This window comes from Hyperolius riggenbachi, chromosome 9 (assembly GCF_040937935.1).
Source record: "Hyperolius riggenbachi isolate aHypRig1 chromosome 9, aHypRig1.pri, whole genome shotgun sequence".
NCBI lineage: Eukaryota > Metazoa > Chordata > Amphibia > Anura > Hyperoliidae > Hyperolius > Hyperolius riggenbachi.
In genome coordinates, this window is record NC_090654.1 from 113,216,693 (window position 1) to 113,237,493 (window position 20,801).

At 40.3% G+C, this 20,801-nt stretch overlaps 1 protein-coding gene across 4 annotated transcripts in view; it reads left to right on the forward strand.

Moving 5' to 3' along the window:
- The window catches only part of PACS2 (phosphofurin acidic cluster sorting protein 2), a 200,192-nt gene that overhangs the window by 87,075 nt on the left and 92,316 nt on the right, over positions 1-20,801 (forward strand). For all 4 annotated transcript variants that reach the window (XM_068253370.1, XM_068253367.1, XM_068253368.1 and 1 more), the window contains exons 2-3: positions 79-166; positions 20,379-20,468. In XM_068253370.1, the coding sequence (XP_068109471.1) occupies positions 79-166; positions 20,379-20,468 (178 nt within the window). The remainder of the gene's footprint in view (positions 1-78; positions 167-20,378; positions 20,469-20,801) is intronic.

The following is a 20,801-nucleotide window of genomic DNA, read 5'->3' on the forward strand; positions in this document are numbered from 1 at the left end:
AAATCCTCAGAACATCAGTTATGAAGGACTTTATTTGAATGCTCAGCCTCTTTTATATCATGTTCTTGCTTTTTCCAGGCTCTGTAGTCTTACTCTAAAGAAGCTGCTGGTTATGAAGGAACTGGATAAAGAACTGATTTCAGTAGTTATTGCTGTGAAAATGCAGGTAAGCCATATACTAACAAAAGTAATTGATCAGTGTTCCGTCCTTTATACTTGTTTCTAAAAGAATATCACGCAAACCTTTGTGAATGGGAAATAATAATACAGCATTTCACAAACAACTTGTATTGTCTCCTCATAGCACAGTGTTTAATGCATACGGTATATCTGTAAAGCCTAAAGCATTGATTACAGTGAAAATCGTTACATTTATGAAGAGTTAGCATTGTACGAGCATGCCAGTAGAGATCGGTTAGAATAGGAGCTTTTATTATGCATTGAGAACAGAATGGTCATGTAGCAATTATTAGAATACATGGTGAGTCTTTGAGACGATAACAATCAGAAAAAAAACTGGTATGGACATGACAAGCAACATGCCACAAGAAAATGATTTTATATTCCATAGCTCTGACATTTTCTGCAGCGATTGAGTCCATAGTTATGTAGCTAACTGTCCCTCAGAGGAGCTCCCTATCTTATTCCTGTCATAGCCTAATGTTCCTATCATAACTCTCAGTACAGTTTCAGCTAGCACAGAGTGCCCAGATAGCTCATGGCGATATGGAAATATATTACAACAATGCTAAATTGCCTTCTAGGTACTGTATTTGCAATAATTCAGCTCTGTAGAGCTTTCTTGCTCAGTTAAAGTGACATTAAAATAACTAGGCACTTTGAAGTGAAAAAAGCAAAACCTTATATGATGAAATGTTTGTCTAGTACAGATGCAATGTTTTTTTATAATATTGCATCATTCTCTAATATTTGCAGTTTACAAACTACACTCTGCATTTTAAACTATGATACCGAGCAGAGCTAATGAACCTTTGAACTTCCCTGCAGTGAAATCTTATCTGAAATTGTCTTTCACTTTTTCTTTGATTTATAAGTTCTTTAGAAAATAGCACTGCTGTCTGACTAGATTAGTCAGAGCTCAGAGAATCAGCTCTTTTACACAGGTCAACATTTGCAAGGAGTTTGTATGTTCTCCCCCCGTGTCTGCGTGGGTTTCCTCCGGGCACTCCGGTTTCCTCCCACACCCCAAAAACATACAGATAAGTTAATTGGCTTTCCCCTAAAATTGGCCTTAGACTGATACATGCACTACACGATCCTTACATGCACATATGACTATGGTAGGGATTAGATTGTGAGCTCCTCTGAGGGACAGTTGGTGACAAGACAATATACTCTGTACAGCGCTGTGTGATATATCGGCGCTATATAAATATTTAAATAAAATAGATAAAAAGTGAAGTTTCTTAACTCTTCCTGTACTAGAAAACAATGACTCTTCTTTGCTACTAATGTTCTATTTCTTAGCTGTACTACACATACATTTCATTATATCATAAGTTTTATTTTCACTTTAGATTCCCTTTAACCACTTCAGCCTACAGCGTTGAAAATTGTATGCATCCGAGCAACGTTCACCTCCCATTCATTCGCCAATTACTTTATCACTACTTATCACAATTAATTGATCTATATCTTGTTTTTTCCGCCACCAATTAGGCTTTCTTTGGGTGGTACATTTTACTAAGAATTATTTTTTCTGAATTCATTTTAACGGGAATATTAAGAAAAATGGAAAAAATTCATTTTCTCAGTTTTCAGCCATTGTAGCTTTAAAATACTACATGCTACAATAATTAAAACCCATGTATTTTATTTGTCCATTTGTCCCGGTTATTATATCATTTAAATTATGTCCCTATGTACGGCGCCAATATTTTAATTGGAAATAAAGGTGCATTTTTTCAATTTGCGTCCATCACTATTTACAAGCTTATAATTTAAAAAAGTATAGTAATACACTCGCTTGACTTGCATATAAAAAAAGTTCAGACCCTTAGGTAACTAATTATTTTTTTAATTTTTTTTTTATTAAAACTTTTATGTGGGGTTTTTCAGAGTGGGGATGTAAACAGGGGATTTTAAATAAAATTTATTGTGTATATTTTCAAAAAAATAAAAAATGTTGTAGATGTAGTTTTACTACAGTGAGTTTTTGATTTTCTGTCTCGCAAGCGAGAGCTCTCACTTGCAGGAACAGAAGGGGTGACGTGGGACATAGAAAAATCGCGGCTTTCCGGAGAAAGCTGTCGGTTTTTCTTAGCGGGACATTGATCAATGAATGGGATCTGTATTCCCATTCATTGATCTGAGGGGCAGCAAAAGGCAGCGGGAGTGCGCACAGGGCCCTGCAGCAGCTGTGCAGTTTATCTGGACAGATATATCCGTCCAGATAGACTGAAGTGGTTAAAGTCATTGGGAACCTGGTTTAAAAAAAAAAACAGCCGGATACTTACCTGACGAGAGGGAAGGCTCTGGGTCCTATAGAGCCTTTCTGGTCCCCGTTGCAGCGCTGGCTCCCCTGTAGCAGTATTTAACCACTTTGGTCAAATACTGCTGTCTCCGCCGCTGAAGGGGGGCTTCGGGAGCCCAAGTACTCCAGAAGACAGGCCACTCCATACTGCACACGAGCGAGCATCCTCTCTCTGTGTAGTATGGAGTCGCCTGTCTTCGGGAGGACTCTGCTCCCGAAGACTTCTGAAGTCCCCCGCGGCGGGGGATTCAAACTGGGAAGCTAGCGCTACACCGAGGGCACCGGGAGAGGGAAGGCTCTATAGGACTCAGAGCCTTCCCTCTCCTTAGGTAATTATCTGTCTTTTTTTTCTTTTAAATTGAATCCCAATGACTTTAAGTTAGAACTCCATGGCACTGTATATACAAATGTGCATAAGATGCTTAGCCGTGCATTAAGACATCACATAGTAGTGAGAATAAACACTTGGAGCCTAAAATGCTAACCAGTACCAGAATCAGTTAAAAAGTCAAGTAAGCATATAAGTACACTGTGCTGTTCATTGAACTCTGTAATGCAGTATTCCTGGAAAGGTCACTGTTCTTGGACAGTTCTTGGGAATCAGCTGAATAGAACATGTTTGTTTATAGAGTGTTTTACCTATGTGAATCCGTCTAATGCTGGTCAGTCTTGCAGGACATCTGCTCCATAGGGTTCAATTAGCAAACATGTTTGGCAACATCTGGATCATGGAAAGAATGATGTGTAGGTTTATGAGGAGGGAGGGAAAGTGTATGATGAGCTGTGGGGGAGACCCCTAAGAGGTAGAAAGAGAATCACAAGGTAGATATTCAGCCATGCAGAAATGCTCACATGGTGCGGGTACATTTGAAATGAGGTATAGTTTATACCATGTGTTTTAAATGCAACTTTAACTGTGAAGAAATATTGTTCATGTAAGTAGGAGCTCTACAAATGTCATCATTGTTGAATGGAAATAAAGATTAGTTAACCTCCCTGGCGTTCACGGTGTTTGTGATATTTTCAATAAATACTTTGTAATTTTGTATATTTATGGCATTCTTGCTTTAATAGTTCAGCTGTGTGATATAGTTGATGCACACTTTTGATGCACACTTTTTTTTGGGGGGGGGGGGGAGTCGATTATTTGACCCACCAACGTTTTAATTTTTTTGTTTTTGTTCTCCCTGAGCTCTTTTTACCCCTGTTTAGTCCATGACCTTCACTTGTTGCTGGATTTCTGGGCAAAAATTGGTATCATTAACCACTTTTTCCACAGCTACAGTATATCTACGTCCTCTGACTTCATCTAGTGCCATGGATGATCGGGCATTCTCCCGAGCGTGCTCCCATCACAGCCTGCTTCTAAACTAATTCCCTTAGGCCAATTAGCAGACCCCCCCCCCTCCACCCCCTTTGTATTAGGCAGGGGCAGCTGCCTAATACAAAGTGGGGCTAATTGCCTTCTACGAGGGGATGTACATCTACTTACTGAAAGAGCCACAATATTGGGGCATATCTGATTATTGGGGGGTTACATCTGGCTGTACTGGAGGGAGGTGTAATTATGATAGTACACTTATCTACCTGCAAAGGGGGGTTAGTACTGGGGGGAACATCTGGCTATCTATATGGGCGGGCAGACCTAATATTGAGGGCACATCTGGTTATTTATACTAATACTGGGGGCACATCTAGCTTATTATGGGGGGGGGGGGATACTACTAAGGACACATCTGGCTGCCTAAACTGGGGGCCTTATACTTGGGGCACATCTGACTATTGTGGGGGGCACATCTAGCTATTTCTAGGGGGGAGGGCTTATACTGGGGACACATCTGGTTACCTTTGGGGGGGGGATTATATCTGGTAATCCATAATGGGGGGGGCTAATATTGGGTGCACACCTGGCTGCCTATGGGGGGGCTGTTAATATTAGGGGCACATCTGGCTACCTATACTGGGGGATGCAACCTATATGTTCTCAATTTTAATTGTAAAGTACACACTGTAGCAAAAACCCTCTATTGCAAAATTAAATATCACTATAAATTAATAGGAACATAATTTTTGTGTGAAAAACTGGAGAAATTGCCAAATAAAATGCATTTATCTACAGTAGTGCTTTTTATTTTTAAAGTAGAATTGGTCAAAACTGAGGGGTGTGCGTGCGTGTGCGTGCGTTAAAAATTGCATGTGGAAAAAAACGCGCCGGCGCTTAAAACTGCTGGGCGAGCCTGACTCCTCCATACCAGTTTCAGCTGTTTTCCCCTGCACGAGTCAGGCTTGACCATACCGTCAGGGAGGCTAAAAAAAAGTAAATTTGGATAGATCTAACTGAAGACTTTTCCTCAATATAAAAATGCAGACTTTACAGTGCCATGCCCACTTTATTTTTGTTTTGACAGTTCCTTTTCCCTGTTCACATGTTAGTAATTTATTTTTCCTGTAATCTGTCACCCTTCCTGGAAACATCAGCCTCCTGGTTTCAGCCTACTGTATCCTGTATGCAGCCTACTTGTGATCTCTCGCCCTCCCTGGTAACAATGCAAACTTACTGGTCTCTTTGTAGCTCCTGTCACCCAATATGCAGCTTACTTGTAATCTGTCACCCTTCCTGGTAACATGTGACCTCCTTCACTTCTGCTCTTGCCACCTGGTGTGCAGGCTCAGTTAATCCTGCTCCTACTGTGCACACATCCTCTGTGATGTAATCTCTTGCCCACCTTTTCTTTTGGCCTAAGGGCCGGTTCACACGGACGCTTGGCGGCGTTTACTGCCAAGCGTACTGGACTCATCAGTTAAACGTTCCCATTTACGGTAAGTGAATGGGAGCGTTTAACATCGTGCGGCTACCGCCGAGTACGCAAACACGGTGTTCTGATCCCGATTTTCCCCGTAGTTTCAGGCGTCCCTGGATACCTCATGCTGCTTTCATTGCTGCGTCTCTATGTCCCTTGCGGGGACGAAAAACACCGATAGCAAGGATTCATCGGCGCGTTTTTATGTCCCATTGTGGCGACGAAAACCTCTGATTGTGACGGATGCGACGATCGCTGCAGTAAAGCCCTCGAATGAGATGCCACCAGACGAGAGGACTGGAGAAGCCGAAAGCCGCCTGTCTGAACCGGCCCTAACCCAGGCAATGATTGCTTGCTATTTTCCTCTGCTGTTATCTATTCACCGATAACCCTTGTAAATCAGGCTAGAGGATTCTTGTGTGCTTTATCCCAATTTTGAAATGAGTTGAACACAGATTTAAAATGTATATTTGACTGTACAGAGCGCACCTACTCAAACCTTCTTTATCTGTTCTAGGCTGTTGTGGCCTGGCAAGCAGGTCTATGCCTGGCATGTGAGTAAAGGGATCCTGAATTGAGCATATGGCTGCCATATTTATTTACTTTTAAATAATACCAGATTCCTAGGGTCCTGCTTATCTTTCTGGTATCAGTGGTGTATGAATCGCCTACCTGAAACAAGCATGCAGCAAATTCAGTCAGACTTTGGTCAGAAACATCTGATCTGCATGCTTGCTCAGGGTCTATGGATAAAAGTAGTAAAGGCAGAGGTTCAGCAGGACAGCCAGGCAATTGTTTGCATTGTTTAAAGGGAAATAAATATATGGTGTAGTGGTTGAGGGTCTCACCTTTGACATAGGGGACCAGGGTTAAAATCCTGGTGGTTCTGTAAGGAGCTCTTGGGCAATACTCCATAACACTGCAGGGTAGCCTACTGAGTGCACCCTTATTGACTGCAGCTCTCAATCACTTTTAGTCCAACAGAAGAAAAACACTTCTATAGTGATGTTAGAATTAGATGAATATTTGAAAAAATTGGGGTTTGAAGTCGTTCTCACTACTACCACTGTTGAAGTTACAGAAGTGAGAAAAAAACATTATTATTATTATTATTTTGGATTTAGATAGTGCCAACATCTTCTGTTGGTAAATCTCTTTAACTGAGGCAAACAATGAGGAAAACCTTTTTGGGTAAAGTGATGACGATGTGGAACTTCTAGTTGTCACTGTAGTCTTACTGTCTTCCCTTATTTATTCTCCCTGTGGCACAAGTCACTGATGACATAAGTGTTTTCTCTCCACAGAGAAGCAGCAAAAACAACACTATACCAGTTCAAACCCTTTACAGCTCAAATTGAAACTGAAAAAAAAGTGTGGCCAGACTTGGGATTCAATACCAGAGGAGAGAAAGCTAATTGTAAACCATTTCACACACACCAGTACCTGTGAGCACTGAGAAAATAAATAGTACATACGTTTACAGAAGTGAGATTAACTTCATTCCAAGGCTGCTGTTCAAAAGCCATAGTCCCTTTCTACTCTAATTTAAAAAAAAAGTGTTGAAGCAACAGGTCTTATTTTCGTACCAAACAGTAGGACATTTGTATGATATTTGTTTAGGTATCCTTGGGGAGTGAAGTGCTTTTGTTTATACACTTAAAAAAACTATTTACAGGATTTTTACTATACCAACTCCCTCCTCTCTGCTAACTTGTGACTTTATCCCTTTCGTGAAGTGCTGATAATCTGTGCAGATATTTTGTGTGATAGTACAGACTATTAATAACTTTTAAGCCAGGTACACACTCTAGAGCACAGGTGTCGAGCTCAAGGCCTGGAGGGCCAGATCCATGCCAGTGTTTAGGATAAACCTAGAAAGAGAGGAATGTGTTCTACCTGATGGACCACACCTTTCCTGATTCAGACCCATCCGTTAATTTGAGCTGTGTCATAAATGTGGGAAGACCTCTGCCCTTGAAGGACCGGTTTGACATCCCTGCTCTAGAGGAAACTGTCACAAGTGCCATATGTGAGGTGCATCGTGATGGTGTTCACTGTATTTTAGGGAAGCTAGGAAATGTAGTCTGGCATCTATTATTTCTACATTGGGTGTTAAATGGTCACTTCTGATTGTCCTGCCCAGCAGTTAATTCCATAGAGGAAAGGAATTGAGCTTTATTACATCATGCCAAACATATTTGGCCCATGGATTCAAATAACCTTATTACTTTAAGAATTTTCTTTGTTTGATTTTTGGACTAGGTTGGTGTTAAGGGTATCGCAGACTTAGGTAGAGATTGTTGGCATCTTGTGTGCCTAAGTTCATTGTTCTACTGCAAAAGAGAAAAAAGTCCTTCCCTTGTCATACTGTAGAAGAGATTAAAAATTGATGCATGTATAGAGTTCATTGATCTCTGTAGAGGATCAGATTTTTCATTAAGGGTAAGGTGGCCACACACATTACGATTATTTACAGTGGTATGCGAAAGTTTGGGCCATGTTGTTAATCGTCGTGATTTTCCTGTATAAATAGTTGGTTGTTACGATAAAAAATGTCACTTAAATATATAATATAGGATACCCACACAGTGATATTTGAGTGAAATAAGTGAAATAAAGTTTATTGCATTTACAGAAAGTGTGCAATAATTGTTTAAATACCATTAGGCAGGTGCATACATTTGGGCACTGTTGTCATTTTATTGATTCCAAAACCTTTAGCACTAATTATTGGAACTCAAATTGGCTTGGTAAGCTTTGTGACCCCTGACCTACATACACAGGTGAATCCAATTATAAGAAAGAGTATTTAAGGGAGTCAAGTTTCCCTCCTCGTTTAAATTTCTCTGAAGAGTAGCAACATGGGGGTCTCAAAACAACTCTCAAATGACCTGAAGAAAAAGATTGTTCACTATCATGGTTTAGGGGAAGAATACAGAAAGCTGTCTCAGAGATTTCAGCTGTCTGTTTCCACAGTTAGGAACATATTGAGGAAATGGAAGACCACAGGCTCCGTTCAAGTTAAGGCTCGAAGTGGCAGACCAAGAAAAATCTCGGATAAACAGAAGTGACGAATGGTGAGAACAGTCAGTCAACCCACAGACCAGCACCGAAGACCTACAACATCATCTTGCTGCAGATGGAGTCACTGTGCATGGCTCACCTGTTTCTCTGTCCACAGCACAAACAGAGCCGCTTGAGGTAGGCTAAAGCACATTTGGACAAGCCAGCTTCATTTTGGAATAAGGTGCTTTGGACTGCTGAAATTAAAATTGCGTTATTTGGTCATAACAAGGGGAGTTATGCATGGAGGAAAAGCAACACAGCATTTCAAGAAAAACACCTGCTACGTACAGTAAAATGTGGTGGTTCCATCATGCTATGGGGCTGAGTGGCCAGTGCAGGGACTGGGAATCTTGTCAAAGTTGAGGGATGCATGGATTCTACTCAGTATCGGCAGATTCTGGAGACCAATGTCCAGGAATCTGTGACAAAGGTGAAGCTGCGCTGGATATTTCAACAAGACACGACCCTAAACACTGCTCAAAATCCACTAAGGCATTCATGCAGAGTAACAAGTACAACGTTAAGGAATGGCCATCTCAGTCCTCAGACCTGAATATAATTGAAAATCTGTGGTGTGAGTTAAAAGGGAGCTGTGCATGCTCGGAAGCCATCAAACCTGAATGAACTACAGATGTTTTGTAAAGAGGAATGGTCCAAAATACCTTTAACCAGAATCCAGACTCTCATTGGAACCTACAAGAATCGTTTTGAGGCTATAATTTCTGCAAATGGAGGATCTACTAAATATTGATTTCATTTCTTTTTTGTGGTGCCCAAATTTATGCACCTGCCTAATTACTATTTTATACAGGAAAATCATGACAATTAACAACGTGGCCCAAACTTTCGCATCCCACTGTATATTTATTTCAAGCATCACTATCAATTTTTCTGATATTGATTGTAACATTTGAAAGATCTAACTAATGTATACTTGTTTAATTTTTACCTAATTATGAAAATAAATTGAAAACTCAGAAAAATGTTCTTGGATCTCGAAAGACATTAACAAGACATTAATAATCTTTCCTACGCCACTCAATCTTCTGAAAAATTTTACAGAAATTTCCACAACTCCTGATTTGTATTGAAAAGAAACTTAACATTTGATCAGATTTCTCACTCAAATGAAAAAAAAATGGATTTTTTTGCACTCCTTGCCCAGAAACTCCTGATTTAAAGTGTTTTTTTTGGGGGTTTTTTTTTTTTTTGATCTGAGGAAATATTGTGTTCCACAGAATGGGTTATCTTTGAAGTGTATTCAATAAAATATTTATTAATTATTTCATCGGGCTTGCCCCTTCTTCTGTGAGGTAAGCCTCTTAAATATATGTTAATGTATGGTTGTTCCTGGTAATGGCATCACCTTATGCTTTGGGGCAACTCCTCCCTACATGTTATCATTTGACCTAGCCCCATAACCTTTGGGTGGCTGATCATGTATGTGGGTTCTCAAACCCACACACATTTTTTCTTTTGGTGGAGCATCATCAACGTGGTTGAAGAATAAAGAACCTGACTGAGGGTGGTCTTTCCTCAAGCTGTTACACTGTGGTTGCTGGTCTTCCAACCTAAATTTGTGAGTGCACTTTGTTCATTTGACCCTTTTCCCACAACATACTGCACTAAGAGGGACTTCTGGTGTCCCTGTCTTACTTTTTTTTTGATTTCCCTGGAAGGTCTCTGGACTCCATTGGTCACCACACTCCCTAAACCAGAGTTCAGGTAAGCTTAAAGGTGATGTTGTCAAGGCAAAATTCCAGGAATTATAAACATAGACTGCCACATTACCCTACTTGCCACAAAATATATATATGTACAAGGTCGGATTTATACTTTTTCCACTTTCAGGCCAACTATCTTGTGGATCCCCTTCCATGTGTAACAGCGCTCCTCCCATTCAATGGTCAGTCCCCATTTCCTGGTGTAACATCCATGTAAAGCATCCCTGCATGATTCATGTACAAGCATCTTTGGCAGCAGCTCCCATCTTCTTAAAGCCGCGTTTTTCCAGTGCAGCATCCTCTTTGAAACGTAGCAACCCCTTTTCCATATCTACCTGCCCCTCTTGGCAGTTAGGCTCTGAAGTGGACTGCCAAGCTCCCATTACACTCTTTAGGAGCTTGTCTGTTTTGGGGACTCTGTTTTCTCCATGCCTCTTTAATAAAGAGCAGCATTGGTCGTATCTCCTTCCAGAAGATGCTGTGAGGGGCCTTCAAAGGTAAAGGGGAAATTAGAGGATCAGACTCCACAATCCCATGACCATGTGATTACTTTTTTTCTTTTATACTTCAAATCAACATACTCTTGATTTTAAGATAAGTCACTGTTGCTTATATGTTTTCCCAGTGTGTAAAAAATGGATACCCGTTGTTTAAAAGTCTTGTAGATCTTCTTTTATAAGAGAGCTGCTGTAAGTTTCTGTTTTGTCCAGAAGGAAAACTGAAAATAACTATTTCTTTATTACAATCTGACACTCTGCCCTGGAACAGCATACTATCAGTCCCTGTGTATGGTATTTTTCTGGGATAGCGTCCAAGCTATTCTTGGATCTTTATACTGTTCATCATATTACAATACCAATTTTTGTGGACGCTTGGGGCTTAGAGGTTAAATATTCTGTGTATGTGTTTTGTTCCCCTGTCTCCAGATGTGTCTTTTCCAACACAATTTTTGTCACATGGTGGTGGTCAAGCCTTAGCTGAGCTTTCCATTATTAATGCTTATTATAGTAAGTATGCATTAAAGTGAACCTCCGGACTAAAAATCGACTCAGCAGCACTGAAAAGGCTTGGTGTTTAACAGTTTCACAGCATCAGAAATTTGTTTCTCTTATACAAGCCACATTTTTAGGTGCACAAAAGAAAACTGCCCGGGCTTTTTTCTCCTGATGCTGTGCAAAGCATGATGGGATTTCTGATTTTGTTGTTCTCGTTCTGCTGTTTTGGTGCAATTTTTTTTTTTTTACATTTTGAATTTGACATGTGAAGCATAGAGCATGCAGCTGGGAGGGGTAATCAGGACACAGGACAGTTGGAACTGTGTCTCCTGCTCCTTGTCACCTCCTTTCAACCAAAAAGATGGCTGCCCCCATGACAAAGATGGCAGCCACCATGAATCACAAACATTTGCCTGTTCTTTTAAAACAGTGTGGGTAAGAGATTATATTACCTATCTATTCTAATTAACATAACTAATGTAACTTGATGACAGTATGTTTGTTTAGGCTGAAGTTCCCCTTTAATCATATCAGTAATCTTATCTGTACTTTTTTTTTCAACAAATGTATTAAATGCCCAGCTGTATGCCTCATGCAGCTGTTTTCTGCCAGTGGAGTTTGTAGGTCACCTGATTCAGTTTAACTCTTCCCACTGCTGAGACGGATGAACTTTGTTGCTAGCACTGCCACACGACGACATTGCAGGCCCTCTCTGGTCAATAATGTATTGAAGGATTTAACTCTTCCCAGGGAGTTTATAAACGCCTTGTGTGCCTGATCACCTTATCACCCTGCCCTAGCTGTTACAAGAAGCCATTTATCACAGCTTTTAAAAAGAAACTGAATAGGGCGTGAGGAACATTGAATGCTTTATTACTTACCAAGCAAGGAGAAACTAGACTGGAATTGACTGCAAGAGTGCACTGTTGGCCACAACGCATTAATCTTTTTAGCAGCATAGGAAGTAGGTGAGTAGAGTCAAGTGATCAGCTCTGTGCTCAGTGAAAGACTGGCTGGTGCTCCTTCCTTGCTCTTCCTGTCTACCAGTTGTGATGATGTGGGCGGGTAAAAGTTGGATAGCTCAGACTGCCTTTCATTCGAATCGAACAACATTTGACGTTGGGGCAGGAAGATGGTTCTGCAAATTCCATAAGACCAGTAATAAAAAAGAATAATTGATAATCTGTTAATAATCTGAACATTTATATAGCACTATTCTCCTGTCGGACTCAAAGCGCTCGAGCTGCAGCCACTGGGACGCGCTCAAGAGGCCACCCTGCAGTGTTAGGGAGTCTTGCCTTGAACTCCTTACTAAATAGCTTCTGACCCTAGCTAGGATTCGAACTCTGGTCTCCCAGGTCATAGGTGGTACCCTTAGCCAGAACAGTATCCAGCCACTAAAAACATGCTTTGTACAATGCATAACCATTTGTGCATGTCAACATGTATTACACAGAATGTGCATTGAAAACATCAGCCTGAGCTAGGGTTTTCAAGTTAAAATGTTCATATTTAAAGTCCAGTTTCAGAAATATTTTCTATTTTTCCTGTATTTTATGACCCCCACCTGTACACCAGATAAACCTATAAGACACCAGAATCCCTGTATTCTAAAATACACCCTCCACTCATAAGTGGATTACCGATGCCTGTTTTTCTCCTGTGCTGGAATTGAGTTGTCAAAAAAAAATAACCGCATTCTTGGGTCACAGCTCCCTCCCATAGGGATGAGGGAGAAAGAGGTTGTGTGTCAGACTGGGTACCTCCCCTTCAACCACCCTCACCAAATCGTAGAATCCCACAATGTCGAGTGCAAATTAATTACTCCATCCCTGCAGTAGCCACATTCCCCACTGATGCTGGCAGTTCAGAGTCTACCCTGCATGACATCATGGCTGGACCCTTGAAGCAATATAGGGTGTCTGTGGTGGAATTTTGATAATGTCAGCATACATTGTGCTAGGGACATAATCTAAATGTTGTAGTAATCAGGATGGATGAGCAAATAAAATGTGTGGGTTTAAATTATACTTGGCACTGTTTATTGTAAAACTATATTGGATGTAAATGGAGAAATAGTGTCTTTTTTCTTTATTTTTCCTTAATTTCCCTTTAAAATGCATTGAAAATAAGGTAATTACTAAACAAAAATATCACTCACTAAAAGCCTACCGTAATTTGTTCTGAAAAAAACAATCTATAATTTAGATGTGATTAGTAGTAATTTTAAGTTATTGAGGAATGAATGGGAGCAGTGCTGATAAGTGAAAATTGCTCTCGTCCTGAAGTGATGAAAGACTATTCTGGGGTTACCTTCTTTTGCTAATAAAGATGACATACCTGAAAAGTGAAATGTTTTTCCTTCAGTATAGTTGCCTTGGATGATACTCTCCTGGCAATATTGTTTTTATTTTTTTTATACATTATTGCCATTGCTCAAGCCTTATGTGACATTTGAGGCAATTTCCAAGTGTCCATATACACGACCACAGACTTTGAGCTTAGTTTATGCTGAAACCATATTTTTCATGCTAGAACCATTTGTGAATTGTTCAGCATGATATGCGTGTTCTTATTGAACAAGAGTCTAGTTAATGTTTCGCTGTGCTGATTGACTGTGTTATAGCAACAAAGTAGTGTATTGCCTTGTCAGTGTGGACACTAAAATCCATATGTTTACACTAAGCAGACCAGTAGTGTTAATGGATTTTCTGGGAAGGATGGTCAGATTGAGCCTACATGTCCAGATTAAGCAAACTAGTGCTAGTAGAAACAGTGCTTATCATAGGACAGTGTGGAAGGGTATTTTTAGAATTCGAAAAACGAGTAAGGATGAGGTTTACATTTGACTTTAGGAGAGATCCTAGCCACACACTAAATAGGAATTGGGAAAGGGTAGGTTAGAATTGTGAATGCCAAGGCCAGAGTTGCACTTTATCCTTACCTAGGTCAATTTTCTTGTGCCCCCCTTTTCATATGTGGTCCCTCTTCTGTGTGCATCAACCACCACGTACTTGCATGTGAAGTAGCCTTCCATGTGCAATTCTTTCTTCCATGTATGACATCAATGTACAGCTACCTTGAGCAGCAGTTTCCATCTTCCATGTGTTTCATACATGTAGCTTTTGTCTTTTATTTTCTTCCTTCTAATAGTCCAGTCTTCCATGTCCAGCCTCCCCTTTAGTATACCATGGCCCATTTTGCTTTTTCCCGTGTGTGTGTGTGTGTGTGTGTGTGTGTGTGTGTGTGTGTGTGTGTGTGTGTGTGTGTGTGTGTGTGTGTGTGTGTGTGTGTGTGTGTGTGTGTGTGTGTGTGTGTGTGTGTGTGTGTGTGTGTGTGTGTGTGTGTGTGTGTGTGTGTGTGTGTGTGTGTGTGGCGCGCGTGTTTCCAGTAGTGCATGTTCTCCTTTTACTCCAGCCACAACTGAGGAATTTCCTCTTCTGACATCATATAAGGTGGCCAGTGAGGGATACAGTGCTCCTTTTAGCTTTAAAGTGGAATTATATTATATGTACATATGAAATTTTATTTGCCAACATAGTTGGTTATAGTGCAATGCACATGCCAGCCTTTCACTGAGTTGCACAGTGCTCTACTTTACCTTTCTAATTATTGTTGCACCAGTAGACACTGGAGTGTTACGACCACATAGAGAAGTGTTTAGGGAACAATAAAGTGGCTATACACATATAAAGAATAATCACTGGTGAACCATACACCCATCCTTACAAGTTCCAAACCATGACTTGCAACTCGTCTGATGAGTAGAAACAGTGGGCTTGATTCACTAAGACAAATAGGATTCCTTATGAGTGTTAACACGCCTTATCAGAGTTGACACATCAGATTTGACACATCCGAGCTGACACGCCTTATCAGAGTAGCATAGTGAGCGCTACAAACTTATGCCTGCTAATTGGCAATGAGCTCCACTCGTCCTGCTCTGAGCCTCTGCGGGTCCAATCACTTTAACCTCCATAGCGGTAACCCCGAATCAGACTCTGGACGGAAATCCGCAGCTCAGAGCAGTAATCCCCAGTTGGATCCATTGGAAGTGTGGAATGTGCAGGGCTGCCGCAGATCTATATAGCAGTATGATTTTTAGGGTCTGAAAGCTTGTGAAAAAAATTGCACCGTTTTTGGAAACCACAAATCTGGAAATAATCATTCCACCAGGGAGGTTAAAGGACATTATCCCCGCACTTTGATTGGCCCAATAGGCTGTCTGTCAAGTTTCCTGTCAAGTGACAGGCAGCCTATTGGGCCAATCAAAGTGCAGGGATAATGTCCTTTAAAGTGATTGGACCTACAGGGGCTCAGGGCAGGACGAGTGGAGCTCTCGTCATTGCCAATTAGCAACGCTGATAAAGTGTTAACTCTGATGAGGCATGTTAACTCTCACAAGGTGTGTTAACTCTGATAAGGCATGCTATTTGTCTTGGTGAATCAAGCTCAATGTGTGTCTAGCCAAGTGCTACAAGCCTCCATTTCAAAGAGATTTTACAGCCGTATGTTGGAAAGTCTCAGTGTAGGGCTCCCATTTCTTAGAAGCCATTGTGACTGCTTGCTAAGGTAGCCAGCCCTTTATTCCTCTCACCTCAAAAGAACATTGCGTCAGGATATCAAATAAGGGCCATATCACACTATCAAAGTGTAAAAATAAGAATAAACCTAATCTGTTATTTATGTAATTGGTTCCATTGAGATTAGCTCTGTCACTCCGTGCTGCACAGGAGACTGATTAGAATGGTTATAAATGAGCAGATGCTTCTTACTGAGAATGACAGGAGGAGTATCATCCGCTCTTCTTCCAAGAATCTATTGGTTCCTGATGCTTCTCCTAAGACTTGGCTTACAGTATGTTTACTCTTCAACTGACATTAAAAATAAAAGCTAGATATTTCTCGTCTGACATTCCAAAAGGTCCTGTGTTTAAAGAAAAATGCCACCAAAACTTTTTTTTAAATAACTTTGCAAAGAATGTGAAGGAATTAGAACTTTTGCCATTCTTGTTTTGCTGCCTACATCTCCCTTAATCCCACCAAACCCCATCAAGTGGGTTTTAAGTAAGCAATTGATATATAAATGGTTATCATTAACCTTGTTAATGCTGGGAAACCAGATGTTAGAAAATAATAAAACGTCATCTGATTACTTCTGCCGCTAGCTTTGTACTGTTCAATGCAGCACAAAGCTACAGGAGTTGTTACTTGTATTTGCATGATCTCACTATTCCTGGTTCCAACTCTGCTGTGCTCAGTCACAAACTAAAATAAGTTTTTACTGGAGTTTACGTTTTAATGTGTACCTGAAGTGATATGATGAAATAAACACCGGTACATACAGTACCAAACGTAGCAAGAATGTGATTGCGTATCCCTTTTTTTTTTTTTTTTTTCTGCAAGATTTTAGAAACCTGTGCTTCATCTTTGCAGATTAGGCAGTCAGAGTAATAGAGGGATACAGGCAGCTGCCCCTGAAAAGTGATTAAGCATCTACACGCGCACTACACTGAAGTCAGCGAAGGTGGCTGTCCAGGGCCCCCTTTTGGCTGAGAAACAAGCACATGGCCAGGTCCACACCGTCTCAGATGATAAACTGATTCTGTAAATACTGTTTTTCATTTAAATGGATCTGTTTGTTACTTTGGGCATGAGTTTTTCACCCGGTTCTTTTCTGTCTTACCTGCTGCGTATCCGCCGCTGTCCATTTGGGCTATCTGCTGCTGCTGGCACCATCGTTTAGGTCCTCTGCACTACAGACTCTGGTATACCAATTCCAAAGCCCAGACAGAAGCATCAGGCTTCCATTGGTTTGCAAAAGACCAATGTAAATCCTGCCTGAGCACCACTAAGGAATTGTATTGGTCCTCTACTCAGTGAACCAATAAGAATTCTCTCAGAGGAGTGCCGATTTACATTGGTCTATGGCCAACCAATGAGAGCCTGATGCTTTGGCTCTGAGATCAGTATACCGGCGGTTCTTCTGTGCAGTGGCCTAAGCGGAGGGCGGCAGCAGTGGGAGAGGACCGGAATGGACAGTGGCAGGTAAATATTTTGCAAACCTACGCAGTAAGCAGACTAGTGTGAATAGACAGTGTTCGTTCTCGTAGGCTAGTGTTGATTCCATCGGATTTTGACTTCATCTGCGGGATCCGCAGAAATCGCATACCACACAAACTTGCATTCCATTTCTTGGAACGGTCCTGATCGGATCCATTACAAGTGATGTGAACAGATCCTCTTGCTTTGAATAGGATCTGCCAGGTCAGTTCCGTTTTTTAGTTCTGATAAACTGAAGTATCCTTCAGGGTTGCTTAACTATCCTACACACCACATGTTTAAGCAAGAGTGACAGCCAAGCACATTTATTCCATTCTGGCACTGCCCACCAAAAGCTGCTCCATTGTATTTCATACTGTCATTCCAACCACCCGATGATCCCAACCCCCCCCCCCCCCCGCCCCCACCCCTGAGGGGCACATTTGTATAAGCTCATGTTCAGAACTGTCGCCATAAGGATTGTGCTTGTTAACGCACCTTTGGAAGCCAAAACACTTGTCTTGCTGCAAAAAAAGAAAAAAAAAACCCACACCAGATAACAGTGCTGAAAAGTTGTACGGGTTATAGCCCATTGCACTTGGCAAACGCCGGTGATTCCAAAAGTGCTAAGCTAATTTTAAAGTGAAAGGAGCCAACAGAGCAATTGGAATTTGCTGAAATCGTATTCGGGGGTCCGGTGCTAGTAAAAATTGGCGCACAGGGATAGTGGACAAATAGGGCGCCGCCATAGACTGCAATGCAAAATATCGGCTATTCGGTGCCCGACAGGAAAAAAGGGCGCCCGAGAAATAGCGGTTACAGGGATCGTGTTAACAAAATTTTTCGTTTACAGAATAAGGTTTATAACAAATATCGTTTACAAGTTCGTTTTGAGTTTGTGTTATACTTATTTTTTCGTTTTTAAATTTCGCTTACCGTATATCAGTTTTTACTTATTATTTAGTTTAAAATTTCGCTTACAAAAGTATAACAACTAAATTTTCGTTTACACTTCTTTGATCATTTAAAAATTTGTTTTCATATGTATAATGCGTAAATACCGTTTTCAACCTTATTGTATTAGAAATACATCACTTTTGGTATTAACTTTGTTTTTACACTTATAATGCGTTGATTATAGTTACTAAAATATCGCTTTTAATGTTACTGTTATTTTCAAGATTTCTAATGCTTGTAAGGCTATCTATTGTATTGTATATATTTATATACTTTTCTCTATTTATAATATTAATGTATACATGATTTTAAGGCTATTTTAAGGCTATTTATTCGATTACAAATATATAAATTATTTTATTCATGTTATTTGTAGAGAAGTATTTTAAGGATTAAATATATTATTGTTTATATGTGTTTAGGGTGTTTGTGTGGTGGTGATGGTTAGGTTTAGGCATTACCAGGGGGGTCTAGGGGTTAGGGATAGGTACAGGGAGGGTTAGGTATAGTTACAGTATAATATATGCAATCAGGGGGTGGTTAGGGTTAGGCACCACCAGGGGGGTGGTTATTTAGGGTTAGGCACCACCAGGGGGGTCTTAGGGTTAGGCACCACCAGGGGGGTCTTAGGGTTAGGCACCACCAGGGGGGTCTAGGGGTTAGGGATAGGTACAGGGAGGGCTCTGTGTGAGAGTAAGGCTAGGTATAGTTACAGCACAATATATGTAATATATATAATTTATTAAATTATATATATTTAAACAGAGGGGTCTCGGGGTTAGGGATAGGGAGAGATCTGTGTGAGCCTACAGTTTGGTATAATTACAGTAAAATATCTGTAAAACCTACCATTGCATTGCTCTGCTTAATACAAGTGTAAATATCGTTTTTGTTATACACGATATTTGACGCTTCTTTTCAGAATTCGTTTGCTGTTATAGATGGTATTTTGCCATTTCATTTCCGTTTCTTTAACCTAGTTAGCACTAAATTTTCGTTTACAACCCCTTAAAACAAAAATATGGTTTTGCATTAAAACGTAAAATTTCGGCTATACCCCGCGCCCTTTTTTCCAGGCGCCCTTTTTTGATACACGCGGGGGTCCTGCCCGATTCCTGCATTTTCGGAATGATTCAATAGAGGAAAGTGATGGTCCAAAATCACTTTCCTCTAAATTGCTCTGGAATCACTCATTTTATAGTGGATGTCCAGCCTTAACGCAAGTATTTGTCATTTGTCCAGCCTAAAGCATTGTTCTCCTTGAAGGAGCTGAATAAACTAAATTTCACATCCAATGACATGGCGGCTCATAAAGGACTACTGACGCAAGAGGAATATGGAGGCTGCCATATTTATTTCCATTTAAAGTGAATCATAAACAAAGCCCCCTCGTGTATTTTACCATATCTATCAGTGGGTACATTAGAGAAAACACCTACCCTGCTCTCTTTCATTCTTCACTGCTCAGCCTGCTGGTTATCAGCCCTAATAAAATCCCTGAGTGAGCATTCAGTCTGGCTTTGCTCAGGAATCCTTATAGCTGAGTCTGTCTTCTCTGATGTATTCTCAAGCCCAAGCCTGTCCCCTTCTGGCTCTGCTATAACGACTCCTGAGCAGTTCAGTCAGGGATTTTATCAGGGCTGATAACAAGCAGGCTGAGCAATGAAGAATGAAACAGCAGGGTAGGTGTTCTCTAATGTTCCCACTGATATACAGTATATGGTAAAATACATGAGGGTGCTTCGTCTCTGGTTCACTTTAAGCATTACCAGTTACCTTGTTGTTCTGCTGATCCTCTGCCTCTAATACTATTAGCCGTTGCCCCTGAACAAGCATCTGCAGAGCAGGTGTTTCTGACATTTATTGTCTGACAAGATTTACCTGCATGATTGTTTCTGGTGTTAGACACTACTGCAGCCAAATAGATCAGCAGGGCTGTCAAGCAACTGGTATGGTTTAAAAGGAAATAAATATGGCAGCCTCCCTATCCTCTCACTTCAGTTGTCCAGTTCACGCTTAAAATTTCAGCCCATATTAAGAATCTCAGATTACCAGAAAAATGTTTACCATTACTAATACACATACAAATATACTGTATGTGTTTTAGGTGTTGATTGGGCAGCCTTTTTTTTTTACAACTGGTCCATGCTTCCTAATTATAGCTTCTGTTTGTAACTTTTCAAAAGCTAGTGTTGATTAAACTTTGTGTTTAGTATGATTTCAATTTCCTGTTAAGTGTAAAATTATAATAAAGTTTGCTTCCTCTTTCAAGTCAACTTTCCCTTTCATTTATTCACCAGGGCTCCAAGCGGATTCTTCGCTCTCATGAAATTGTGCTGCCACCTAGTGGACAAGTAGAAACTGATCTTGCACTAACATTTTCACTTCAGGTATCACTGGGATCATTTTAATACTGCTTACTTTTATGATGCATAATAAACCACTAGGGTTTGTTTCTCTTTATTTTTTAATTTTTTGTATTTCTTAGGAGTTAAAATGTACAGTGAGTAATGTATCCGTATCATATTGATTGTTTCATGTTCTTATCGATTTACAAAATTGTGAAAAATTTACCTTTTCAGCGCTTTGTGTTAATTTTTCTTTTTTTTTTATCACTTATTTTTCAGTTTATTCATAAAAGTGGATGCATAGATTTGTCTATAAGTTACTAAGGAAAATCACATGTAATCCTACCTAATAAAACCTAACTTTCCCTGCATACT